General features: G+C 45.7%; 1 protein-coding gene across 22 annotated transcripts in view; it reads left to right on the top strand.

The window, feature by feature from the left end:
- EPB41L3 (erythrocyte membrane protein band 4.1 like 3) overlaps window positions 1-13632 on the top strand; it is a 109692-nt gene that overhangs the window by 61121 nt on the left and 34939 nt on the right. For all 22 annotated transcript variants that reach the window (XM_054164136.1, XM_054164137.1, XM_054164138.1 and 19 more), the window contains exons 5-8: window positions 1831-1873; window positions 4287-4362; window positions 6482-6700; window positions 8920-9007. In XM_054164136.1, the coding sequence (XP_054020111.1) occupies window positions 1831-1873; window positions 4287-4362; window positions 6482-6700; window positions 8920-9007 (426 nt within the window). The remainder of the gene's footprint in view (window positions 1-1830; window positions 1874-4286; window positions 4363-6481; window positions 6701-8919; window positions 9008-13632) is intronic.

Here is a 13632-nt window from a genome sequence, read left to right as displayed (position 1 = left end):
TGCTGACTGCAGGGGAATTGGATTAGATCACCTTGAAAGGTCCTTTCCCACCCAAAACAGTCAATGATTTTGTGTCTGTATGATTCATAATGCTAGATGTCAATGATTCTGTGCTTATTGTTGATGCAACCAAAGACGTGTCTTCAGAAGTAGTTGATAGGAACAATTAATCACACTCTGCTTATCTGCATCTCAACTTCACTATGAAGTAGTCTATGAAATGTCCAAAGTGATCTAACCTACAGGTGATATATATATATCTTACTTTGGACATGTTACGATGAGAGACTATCAAAGGATAATTTAAAACATCTGTGTGATTTTGGTGTTCTAAGATAAGTATTTTGAAAGAAAGCAGCACCAGAACCTCTGAGCAATATGAGCAGCAGACCTCACCAACTGGAGCTGTTTTCTTTACATGTCCTGAATGCTCTTCCATGACACAGCTGAGCTCTTGCTGCTTCTTTAACTGCTGATGACTTGTTCACACAACAACCATTACCATGAGGGTAGTGGAACACTGGAAGAGGTTGCCCAGGGAGGTAGTTGAGGCCCCATCCCTAGAGATACTCAAGGTGAGGCTATCAGGGCAACCTGGTCTAGTTGAGGACTCCCCTGCTTACCGCAGAGGGAGTTGAAGTAGATGAACTTTGGAGGCCCCTTCCAATCCAGACCATTCTATTATTCCTTTAATTTCAGTTCTGTATGGTACAGATCAGTCTTTTTGTCTCCCTTTTCCCTTTTTTTTATAGACTTCTAAATGTGAGGATTTTGGGTTTGGTTCAGGAAATCACCTAAGCAGACCCTTGGTGCAAGATAACACGTTAGCATATGTGTAGTTTTGAGTTGTGGTAGAAGTTAAGCAGATGCTTAAGTGCATTTCCAGCCAGATGTGCTTTCCTGCACTGGAAATAGAAGAATTTATTTAGTATTAACAGATGGTTAGAAGCACTAAACATTTATAGACCACCAGTTACTTTGCAAAGCTAAACAGCTAAAAGAATTTAACTGCTGACCACCACATTTATTGACCAATAACGTGCATACTTTTAATGTCAGAGTACTTAGCAAGTCACCTCCATCCTCTGCCAGAGAACTTCCATCCAGACAAAATCTGTCCCCACATCACACATTGTAATTGACAACAGAGATGCTGACACAGCTTTGAGTCCTTGGTGCATGGTGTGCTGGTGCACAGAAAGAGCTGGAGCTCTTCACCCTCCTGTTTTGCATCACACACCCAGTTTGGACAGCTGCAAAATGGTTGTTTTTGTTGGGGGAGGATTGTTGTGTTCTGCTTGTTTGATATTTCTTTAGTATGGAGGTTTTTTTCCCCTCCAGATTTATTTGTTTGTCTTTCTTTGGAACTTTCCAAGGGGAGGGCAACTTTCTGTTCTGGGCTGTGTGACACATTTTAAATGCCGTTTACATAGCTGTTTCATCCAATGTCTAGATAATAGAATATTTAAATATCCAAGTGATTCTCTTAGAGGACAAAGCAGCAGCAGAACTAAGAGAGCTCAAGCTGCTTGCACACCTCCTCCCAAGGAATTCCATCTCCTTTTTGGCATCCATCCTTGACATCCACACATCACCATGATGATTCCATGTATGGTCATGATGATTCCCCACCTTCTTGGCAAGGAGGTCAATAAAAATCCTTCTTCTACCCAGGTCCACATCTTGGAAGTTAATGTTCCCCCTGCCTGCCTGCTGCTCCATGGAGGAAGGCGTTGCAGACCTTTGCTCTGATTCATAGCACTGCTTTAAAAATAATATTTGTTGTGTTTTCTCATTCAAACTGAAAAAGTGGAACCATTTTCTTTGCAGAATTGGTTGGACCCTGCCAAGGAAATCAAGAAGCAGATCCGAAGTAAGTTTGTTATTGGTCATGTTGTTTATTTCAGGGGGGGCTGGGAAACTTCCATCCTGGTGTATCAGGATCTCAAAAACCTGCATAAAAAAGTATTTTTCCCTAAAGTGCCATCAGTGATTGTGATGATGGCAAAGCCCTGTGCACTGAGCATCTTGTAGATCTTCTGAGGAGCAGCTGAGGGAACTGGGGCTGTTCAGCCCAGAGAAAAGGAGGCTGAAAGGAAACCTTGCTCTTCATAACTCCATGAAGGAAGGTTAGAGCCAGGTGGAGATTAGGGAGAGGAGAGTAGTGACAGAAAACATGGAAGTGGCCTCCAGTGTCTCACCACCCTCATGGTGAAGAATTTCTTCCTAACATCCATCTGCATCTACCCATTTCTATTTTTTTTTCCATTCCCCCTAGTCCTATCATTACCTGACACCTCAAAGTCCCTCACCTGTCCCATTTTCCCCCCTTCTTCCCCTCAAAACCCAGAGCACCTGGGCTCTGTTGGAGTCTCCTCCCACCCCAGGTGTGGCCACTTGGCTCTCCCCACCCACTCCCCTATTTAATTCCCCCCAGGAAGGGCAGAAGCCCTAAGCTGAGCCCTTCTGGGCTGAGGATCCTCCTCTCATCGCTGGTGAGTGCCCATGGTGCACACTGGGTGATGGTGGTGGTGACAACAAAGGCCGGGGGGCCTGGTGGCCCCCCGGTTGTTAGGGCAGTGATTGATGACTCCTCCAATATCCTCCACTGGTGCTGGCTGGGCTTCCTTACTGGGGCTGAGCTCCTCTGTGTGGCCTCTTGGCTGGTTGAAGGTCTTGCCCCCAGCTCTGGGATAAATGGCTTTTAAATAGCTCCATGGTTGAATTTAGCCATTAGACAGACATTCAGGAGCCTCTCCAAGGAAAAAACTTCTGCCTGCCTTTTGTGCATCTGTCTCTGTGACTTGTTCAGGCAGGAGAACCTCAGCAGTGCTTTTTCTTCTTGAGAATGATCTCTTCTGGTGCTTGTGCTTTCACAAAGCAAACGCATCTGGTGGTTCACATTTGATGGGTCAGGACTAGCAGGTGAATCATTTCCCTCTCCAAGATTCAGAGGACTAATTAACACTGTCTGGGAGACTTCCCCATGCACTGTAAGCGACCAAACATTTCCACCAGTGTTATTTTTATAAACATGATCCAAGGGCTGGAGCCCCTCTGTTGTAAGGACAGGCTGAGAGAGCTGGAGTTCTTTAGCCTGGAGAGGAGAAGGCTCTGGGGAGACCTCATTGTGGCCTTTCAGGACTTAAAGGAAAGTTGGGGACAGACTTTTTAGCAAGGCCTGTTATGACAGGGCAAGGGGTGATGGGTTTAAACTAAAAGAGGGAGATTCAGACTAGAGAGAAGAAAGTGTTTTATGCTGAGGGTAGTGAGACCCTGTCCCAGGTTGCCTGGAGAGGTGGTAGATGCCCCATAGAATCACTGTAGTTGGAAACAACCTTCAAGATCAAGTCCAACCAATGACTGGACTTGGAACCATGGAACCACTGGACCATTGGAACCATTCCAGATCAGGATGTTTGGAGCTCTGAGCAACCTGCTCTTGTTGCAGATGGCCCTGCTTACTGCAGGGGTTTGGACTAGGTATCCTTTAAAGGCCCTTTCCAATACAAACCATTCTATGATTTAAAGTTAATGCTCCAAGGAAAGCTTCACAAACTGATGATCCAAACTGATATCCATCCCATGGGTCACCTAAACTTGCTGATTTAGAAACACACCATCACAAAATCATTCAGGCTGGAGAAGGCCTCCAAGGTCAACCACTAACCTAATACTGCCAAGCCCACCACTAAACCATATTCCTCAGCACCAGTTGCCCAGTATTCTGTAGTTTTCTGGTCATGCTCTCTGTTTGTCCTTGCCAGTTTACCTCCACAGTGATTTATTTTTGCTGGAGATGGCAGCAGTGTGCTGAGGCAGCAACACTGAGAAGATACTGTGAGCTGGTTTGAGCAAGCAGACCTCAGCACATCACCTCCAGAGTTCCTTCCTGCTCTGACTTACAGAGTTTCCAGCACCTCTGGGGTTTGGGTTGTTGGGTTTTAAAGCTTTGGATAGGCTGTGTTTTAAGATGGATAATACCATGAGCATTGTTTTCAGACTGAGGGGATTTTTTTAGTGTTAGAAACAAATTCTTGTTCCCTGAGGAGTCTCCCTTGGGTGGAAATCATACTAAATACGAGAAGAGCTGTAAGTTCTGATCTAATACTGTCATTGTGAGAGGGATAAGTAGTGTCTTCAGAATGATGTATGGGGAAAAGATACTAAATCCTGTTCTTCTGGACTATATGATTGGAGCATTTGAAGTCTGCTGGTATCAAAGAGCATGAGCAGCCCCCTTTGTACTGACAGTGTCTTTTCAGTCACTCTCTGTTCTTTTCCAGGTGGTGCTTGGCAGTTTGCATTCAATGTGAAATTCTACCCTCCGGACCCTGCCCAGCTATCTGAAGATATCACCAGGTGTTTAAAACATTAAATACCTTCCAGAAGGGGCTTAAAAGCTGTTTGTAGTAGCATTTACACTCTAATTATCCAAGGAAAGGAATGCTTTGTATTCCCATTGGCTTCCTTCCTCTTATGAGTTTATGGAAAACATGCAGTGCCTTGGCAGAATGGACACTGTGAACAGTGTCTGTCCTCTGAGCTAAGACCTTTGTATAGTTTAACCCTGGCAAGGGTCAGGGCTGGACTGACCACCAGATTAGTGCCAGAGGCTCTCTATCAACCCCTCTACTTTCCCAAAGGGAAGAGAAGGGTAAGAGGGAGGAAGGGAGAGAAGCTGATGGGTTGGGAAAGGAACTAAACCAGCTGGAATGGAAAGAAGAATGTGGTGGTTGAAATTCACACACACACACACCCCCCAACACTGAAACCCAATTAAAAAGAGACAGTGACATACACACCAATATCTAACCCTTGATGGCAATGACATCACCATTGTCACCACTGATGCTAGGAGCAAGCACTGGGCAAGTCCCAGACAGAACTCAGCAGCAGCAGGTGGGAACTGGATCCGGGAACTGGATTCAGGAGCACGGGCATTAGAATCAAAAGCAGAAGGGACAGAGTCCCCTTGGGACACCTGCCTTTGAAGAAGGAGCTTGACCCTGGTGATCCCTCATCTTGATCCTGAAGATGCCATTCATTGGATGGAATCCTGTGTTGGTCGGTTGAGGCTCACCTGTTCTGTTCTCTTCTCCCACTCTCAAGGTGGGGCACAAGATGTGGCAGTGCCCTTGGTATGCACAGGAGCAAGTCTAAACCAGAGCCTTTCTGCAGCCGAGCCCAGTAACTCTCCCCATCAGCACTCTCACTTGCTAGCAGCCACTGTCTGTGCAAACCTGCCCTGAACTTCAGAAGGTGCCCTCACTGAGCAGAGATTGAGCTGAGAAGGTCAAACCCCTGCCCAGAATTGGTTCTGGCCTAGCTCAAACAAGGACAAACCCTAAAATTCCAGTTTTCCAACACACATTTTCCTGAGAGTTGATTTTAATTTTCACAAAGCTATCCAATGCCCACTTTCTGGTCACAAGTTGATACTGTAAGTAAAATCCTAACTATGAAAGGAAAGAGGTGGGTCAATAGTAAGCCTGTGTGTAATTTTTTGTCATTTAACAAGGGAAGCATCTGCTGTGCACATTGTCAGGAATATGGTGCTGATGGCCAGCTGCTCCCTGCTATGTGAGTCACTGCTGCACCTCTGCTCTCTACTTTTGTATTCAGGTTGCAGCTACAACCCAAAACAACCCCTCATATGTTTTCATTCATGGTGTAAAGCAGGAAAACTTCTGAACCCTGATGAGTTTTGTGCCTTCAGCCAACCATTCTCTATCCTGTTCTGGTACAATTTGCAACCTGTGCATCATTTTAGCCTGCCTTGCTTTGTGGACTATTCGTCGCTTTTCAGGTAGCGTGAAGCCCTTGGCTTCAATCAGAGGTCACTTGCAGAAGGCACTACACAGAGAGACACTGTGCCAAGAGCTTCCGCTTCAGCAGAGGTCTACAAAAAGAAAGGAGAACTCTCTTGTAATCCCTCAAATCTCCCCTGGAAGCTCTTTGTCTTCACCAGCAAGCCAGCACTCTTCTGTTTTCACATCTTTGCTTCCACCTTGCACTGCCTATGACCATGGTTTTGACAGCATTTACTGTTTGGGTGTGGTTTTGAGGAGGCTCTCGACTTTGCCAAGGAGACAGCTGAAGTTTTTTGAGCACCTTGGAGTTCAGCTCCCCTTCAATGAGCAGTATTTGGGGGGGTTAATTAGTTCTGGGTTTTTTTGTTAAAGAAAATAATTTTAAGGTTGCTGTGTGTCTTAGTGATTTATGATGGAAACCTGGTACGTTTAATGGGTAATTCTCCATCCAGATCACTAAAGGAAGTAATAAACTCTTTTAATAAGACATCTCCATCCTGCTTTATAAAGATAATTTATGTGTAGCAACATCTAATTTAAGAAGAAAAAAAAAAACCTGGGCTTGGGAAGTGTCTGTAAATGAGTACCAGAACCAAAGCTATTTGGGTGGTACTTGGGTGATGCTCCTTGAGGGAGCCCTTCAGAGCCGCATTGGTGCTTTGTTGCAGGTACTACCTCTGCTTGCAGCTGAGAGATGACATCGTGTCGGGCCGGCTGCCCTGCTCCTTTGTCACCCTGGCCCTGCTGGGCTCCTACACCGTGCAGTCGGAGCTCGGCGACTACGACCCTGATGAGTACGGCAGCGACTACATCAGCGAGTTCCGCTTCGCCCCCAATCACACGAAAGAGCTGGAGGATAAAGTGATCGAGCTGCACAAGAGCCACAGGTAGGTACAGAACATCAGCAGGGGCTGTAGCCTGCCTTCAGGGACCTTCCCTTATCTACTGTGCTAAGAATATTTTGTGGTCATGACTCCTCTCCGTGTCTTCAGTTACAGAAGAATTTTGCACAGAATCTGGTGTGGTGGGGGTTGGAAGGGAACTCCGAAGATCATCTAGTCCAAGCCCCCTGCTAGATCAGGGTCACCTACAGCAGGTTCCTCAAGTACACAGTGTCCAGGAGGGTTTGGAATCTCTCCAGAGAAGGAGACTCCACAGCCTCTGTGGCACTCTCACAGGAAAGAGTTTTTTCCTCATTGTCAGATAGAACCTCCTGGGTTCTAGTTTGTGCCTTTTGCCCCTTGTTGTGTCTCTGGGCACCACTGATAAGAGTCTGGCCCCATCCTCTTGACCCCAGCGTTTAGCACTTGCTGAGCATTAAGAAGCTCCTTTCTCAGGCTGCTCTTCTGCAGGCTAAACAATCCCAGGTCTCTCAGCCTTTCTTCCTCACAGAGATGCTCCAGGCCCCTCAGCATTTTCCATAGCCTCTGCTGGACTCTCTCCAATAGTTCCTTATGTCTCAAACTTGGGAGCCCAGAATGGGATGCAGTACTGCAGGTGCAGCAGTAGCTCAGTCAGAAAGTTATGTCAGCATACAGGGATCATCAAAACTCAGTGGGACAAGTCACATGATCTGAGGAGCATGATAGATGGCTATAACCTGCTTCATGAAGACAGGCAGAGTAGAAGAGGTGGAGCAGTGGCACTCTGTATTAAAGGGAACCTTGAATGTGTTGAAGTCAACCATGGTAGTCATGGAAGCCCTATCAAATGCCTCTGAGTCAAAATCAGAGGGGTCATCTCCAAGAGAGACCTTACAGTAGGTATGACACAAGCAAGGAGGCAATACTGGAGTCACTTAAGCAAGCTTCAGGACTACAAAACCTGTTTATTTTGGAAGACTTTAACTACCCAGACATTTGCTGGAAGAACAATGAAGCAGCTCACCTGTCATCCATCAAGTTTTTGGTATGCATAGAGGACTCCTTCCTCATACAAAGGTTAGATGTGCCAACCAGGAATGAGGCACTGCTGGTGTTGCTGCTCACTAACCAAGAAAACCTGCTGTGTAGTATCTTGGGTAGTGACAGCCTCAGCTGCAGTGATCAGAGTGGAATTCAGGATACTACTGAGCACACTAAAGGTTAGATCCAAAAGGGTTTAGATTTTAGAAGAGCAAACTTCAGCAGGCTCAGGGCTCAACTGGAAGGGATCCTATAGGAAGCTTCTATGGAGGATAAAGGTGCTAGCAAGTGCTGAGAGTTTTGCAAGAATGCTCTCCTAGATACACAAAACCAGTTCATCCCCTCTAGAGGCAGGGGAAGTAGACAGAACAAGAGACCTCCTTGGTTTAACTGTGAGCTTCTAGGTCTGTTCAGAACCAAAAGGGAAACATAGCAGAGATGGAAAAGTGGAACACTACCTATTGGAGATTACAAGTGCATTACCAGGGTATGCAGAGATGCAGACAAAAAAGCAAAAGCTCAGCTTGAGCTGGAATTTGCCCTTCAAGAAAGACAGGCTGGAAAGTGTCCAGAGAAGGGCCAAGAGAATGATGAGAGGACTGGAAGACTTGCCATATGAGGAAAGGCTGAGAGAACTGAGTTTGTTCAGCTTTGAGAAGGCTTAGGGGAAACCTTAACCACCATGTACCAATACATAAAGGGTGGCCACCAGGAGGGTGGAGGCTCCCTTTTTATACAGAGGCACATGGAAAAGACAAGGGACAATCAGTACAAGTTTCTCCTGGGGAGATTCCAATGGGACTCCAGAAGAAAGTTTTCCACAATGAGAGCATTCAGACATTGGAATCATCTCACAGGGAAAGTGGCTTTCCCTACATTGGACAGTTTTAAGACTCAGCTTGACAGGGTGCTGGGGCATCTCATTTAAACTTTGCTATTGCCTAGAAAGGTTGGACCAGATGATCCTTGGGGTCCCTTCCAACCCAGCATTCTGTGATTCTGAGATGTGGCCTCACTAGGGCAGAGTAGGGGGCATGGAGAACATGGAACTCTGCACCAGAGTTTTGGGCCTGACCAGTACTCACCTACCTGAGGGGTATGACTGTAGGTCTGACAGGCTGAAAACATTTACTAGCAGCTGGATTTTCTTTTGTATTCTGTTTCCTTAACACTGATGCTAGGATTTGGTTGCTTTTCCTCAGGGGAATGACACCTGCAGAGGCTGAGATGCATTTCCTGGAGAACGCCAAAAAACTCTCCATGTATGGAGTAGATCTCCATCACGCCAAGGTGGGTACTCTGATTCCTTCACTGGTCATCTCTCTCCTGTTGCATGGTGCATGTACCTCCATGGAGCCCCCACTTTATTCTTTCTGCTTATCCTGAGGGGGACATTTTGTGGAACAAAGGATGTCAGCATGAGGTGCCTCTTTGGGTTAAGCATAAATATACGTTGTAACATAGCTTAGCCTATAGATTCAAAGATGTTCCACATCAATCTTTCACATTGATGAAGCAACCAAATCCTTTGGGAAAGACATTGAATGGGTGGAATAATGAAGATGTCCAGAGAATGATCAACTCTCATCTCATTCATCTACATATCCCAGTTGAGTAAGAATCTCAGCTAGATAAACAGATCATTTCTAATGCTGCTGAGAACTTCCTAAGCAATTATTGAGCTGTGGTAGAAACTTCACTCAGGCTCACAGTGATGAGGAGACTACTGCTGGTCTGGCTTCTGGAGTGTGGCCATTGCCAGTGGCTGCACAGGCCATAGTGCTGCTGGAAACATTCTCCCATGATGAAGTAGTTTCTCTAATCATCATCTGATTAAGTTATGAATAAAACATGGCTGTCCTTGTTGCCCTCATTAGCATAATCAGTGGTCATCTCCTACTGGCTTGGGAGAGCCACCTCCAGGCTTGTGCTGGTTGTAGTTTTTTCCCCAAATAACGAATAACTGTTTTTAAGTTCACATTTCCAACTGATTTCTTTCATTCTCTTTTGAGTGGATTTTATCATCTTTGATGTTTGTGAGCATTCTTGGTAGTGAGTGCTGAATAAAGAATCCCAAGCTGGGGAGATAGAGATATGTTTTCTGTAAAGGTCAAATTATTGTGAGCCTGGTTTTGTGCTGCACATCCTTTCAGGGACCTCAGATCTCAAAAGTGCCTACAACCAGATCCCTGGGGCGTTTGGGAGGAGCTGTGCATGTGTGATACAGAACTCAAGGCAATCTTTTTAGTTCTCTTAATCTCCTTCACTGAAAATGGAAAAATCTGTCCATGGCTCAATGAGCAGAGCTTGACCAGGAGGCACAGCACTGTCTTCCCCACATCCTGAAGATAGGCAGCATATCTCGAGGCACATTTGGAGCAGAAAGAGGTTGGGAAAAGTCATGCTATAGCTTTTTTTCCTACATCTTTTGGCCAACACAAAAAGGTCTGAAGAAGGGCAACAAAGTCAGTTCCCATAATCCCCCTGCTGAAGCAGGGTCACCCACAACAGTTTGCCCAGGATCACAATGTCCAGGTGGGCTTGGAATCTCTCTAGAGAAGGGGACTCCACAACCCCTCTGAGCAGCCTGCTCTAGGGATCCAGCACCCTCAAAGCAAGTAATTTTTTCCTCACATTCAGATGAAACCTCCTAGGTTCCAGTTTGTGCCCACTGCCCCTTGCCTTCTCACTGGGCAACACTGGAGTCTGGCCCATATCTTCTTGCCTGCCACCCTTTATCTCTTACTGAGCATTGAGAAGATCCCTTCTCAGGCTGCTCTCCTTGAGGTTAAACAAGCCCCAGATCTCTCAGTCTTTCCTCCTCACAGAGATGCTCCAGGTCCCTCAGCATCTTTGCAGCCTTCACTGGCCACTCTCCAGCAGCTACCTGTCTCTTTTGAACTGGGAGGCCTAGAACTGGACCCAGAACTCCAAATACGGCCTCACTAGGGCGAAGCAGAGCGGGAGTAGAACCTCCTTTGACCTGCTGGCCACACATTTCTTCACATACACTAAGATACCATTGGCCTTTATGGCCACAAAAGCACACTGCTGGCTCATGGTGAACTTGTCTTCTACCAGTACTCCCAGACCCTTTTCCATGGAGCTGCTTTCCACCTGTACTGGTGCAGGGGGTTATTCCTCCTCAGGTGCAAGACTTTACACTTGCCCTTGTTGAACTTCATGAGGTTCTTTCTGCCCACCTCTCCAGCCTGGCCTGTTCGAAACACATTGCAGACTTCTTTACTGACAATTTATCCTGGCATTATGGTCTGAATGTTTTGTTCAGAACAATGGAGAAAGGAGATCCTGCTTAACTTACACAGCCTGAGACAGCCATTTTATTTTATCTCTAAAAAAATACTAGTCTCCAGCTTGCTGGTTTTCATCTAGAAAGACCCAGAGCAAGAGAATTTGGTAGATGATCCCATCTCTCTCTGAAGTGATGTTCTTCATTGAAGAACATCAACCAAACTGGGTCAGTCTGTGGGTTAAGAAAACCAACAGGGATGTTGGAAACTGGGCTGAAAGTGGGAAAATCAGGTTCTGCCTGAAAAGAGGAATGTTTGGTTTTAATTAGCTCTTCCAGCAAGATCTGATGGTATCAGACTAGGGGACGAGTATCTCAGTGGATGGCTCTCTGAAGTCGCAGTATGGCAGATGTCTCTATGTAAATGTTAGTTCATTAAAGGCTGTGACAGGTATTCAACAGATGCTGGAGTCACCAGCTGCTGTTTAAAGTGGTTTTCAATTACCCAGCACAGGGCTACAATAAAAGATGTGTTCAGGTAGAGAGATGTGTCCCCTGGGCTGTCACTACTCTGCTGAAGCCCCCCACATTCATACACACAGCTGCAAGGACCATGTCTTGTTCTTCTGATGTTACAGTGAGCAGACTTCTATCAGATTTTTAATTAAGAAACTCTACAGTGAGGTACACCGAAAAAAAAAATTACTTTTTGTGTTCTGAAGTACCTGGCAGTGGCATCATACAAGAGTTTTAGGTAGAAAAAATCATCCTTTAAGGGGTGAGACCATTATAGCAGAAGCAGGGCCTGAACAGGCCACAAGAATGATGAGAGTGTGGAACCCCGCTGCTGTGAGGATAGGCTGAGGGAGTTGGGGTGGTTCAGCCTGGAGAAAGCTACAAGGCTTCTTGCAGCCTTTCAGGACTTAAAGGGAAGGTTCAGTATGCCCTGTTGTGACAGGGCAAGAGGTTTAAACTAAAAGAGAGAGATTCAGACTAGAGAGAAGGAAGAAGTTTTCATTACAGTGGTGAGACCCTGGCCCAAGTTGCCCAGAGGTGGTAGATGCCCCATGCCTGAAATCATTGTAAGTCAGGTCATCTGGGGCTCTGAGCAACCTGCTCTAGTTCCAGATGCCCCTGCTGCCCTTTAAAGGTCCCTTCTAACCCAGTCATTCTATCATTCTATTATTTGGGGAGGGGGGGAGTAAGAAGAGAAGGTTGGGATGAATATGGGCAATATGAGAAATCTTTTCTGTAGCTATCAAAGGCTGTGTCCTACATCAAGATCTTTCTCACACAATCCCCACACTTAGGTTCACTGCAGTGTTTGGGTGCAGGGTGGGTGGTGTGGTCCATGGTGCAATGGGTTCATCTCTCTAAAACTGCTCAAACCCTTCTCTGATTCTATGATCGTTGTTGGAACATGCCTCTTCTGTTGGTGTGCTCTCTAGCACTGGAGTGACTTCATGGCACTAATTCTCTGTTGTGTGCCTGATTTAAAATCAATTATTTTGTGTGTACATCAAGCTGTGCTGCAGACGTTTTGCTCTCGAGTGGCCAGATGTTCCTCTGTGTTCATCTTAAAGTGAAATCTTATTCTCGCTGTGCTAAAGGATGGCTTGTAGGGAAAAGCAGAGGGAAACTGGTTCTGTTCTGTGAAGATACCTATGATATCTTCATAGATTCTACTGTCAAACTTTGTACCTTTCAATTATTTTAATATAATTACTGAAGAACTGTGTGCTCAAGGTGGATCTTTCTTTTCTCTGGCAGCATTAGTACTTAGCTAAATGAATGAAACGGATTTATACAGGCCAGTGGTGACATCAAACAGTAAAGATTTGCTTTAAACTATTTGAAGGCTTCTAAAGGAGAGAGAAATGTGTTCTCTTTACTTCAGAAATCCATATTTTGGGGTATATTCTGATAAGATTGTGACCAAACCTTTTGCTGACCTACCAGCAATAGCGCTTCTAAAAAAGTCTTGTTGGTTCATATGTCCAAATTTCTGACCACTGGTCATTTCAAAGGAACAATACTGAGTGTAGGCACAAGAGTGTTACAGAAGCTACCAAACCAACTAAAGCCAAGCGAACTACAAAGCTCGGTCATGGAGAAGACACTGATCTTCTCGATGCCAATCAATACCCAAAGGGTGGGGGACAAGAGGATGGGGCCAGACTTTTCAGTGCTACCCAGCAACAGGACAGGGGGCAGTGGGCACAAATTGGAACTTAGGAGGTTCCACCTGAACAAGAGAAGAAATTACTTTGCTGTGAGGGTGCTGGAGTCCTGGAGCAGGCTTCCTGGAGAGACTGTGGCATCTCCTTCTCTGGAGAGATTCCAAACCCACCTGGACATTGTGATCCTGGGCAACCTGCTGTGGGTGATCCTGCTTTAGCAGCAGGGGTTTGGACTTGGTGATCTCCAGAGGTCCCTTCCAGCCCCCACTGTGCTGGGATTCTGTGTTTCTGTGAGCTAAGTGATGCCAGAAGTAAATCTGTATGCTGTCCTGCTTTCTATCTGCTATTTATGCTAATAACACTCAGGTTTTTATGATGCTTATAAACTTTTGGCTGTATGCTTAATATCATTCTATTAGTAAGGTCTACAATTTCTTCCTTCCTTCTGGAGTCTTTCTAAAATGGAAGGAAACATTCACAACACT

The sequence above is a fragment of the Dryobates pubescens genome, chromosome 9 (assembly GCF_014839835.1).
Source record: "Dryobates pubescens isolate bDryPub1 chromosome 9, bDryPub1.pri, whole genome shotgun sequence".
NCBI classification, from domain to species: Eukaryota; Metazoa; Chordata; class Aves; order Piciformes; family Picidae; genus Dryobates; species Dryobates pubescens.
Note: the sequence above shows the minus strand (reverse complement) of the source record. Positions and strands in the feature narration are given on the sequence as shown.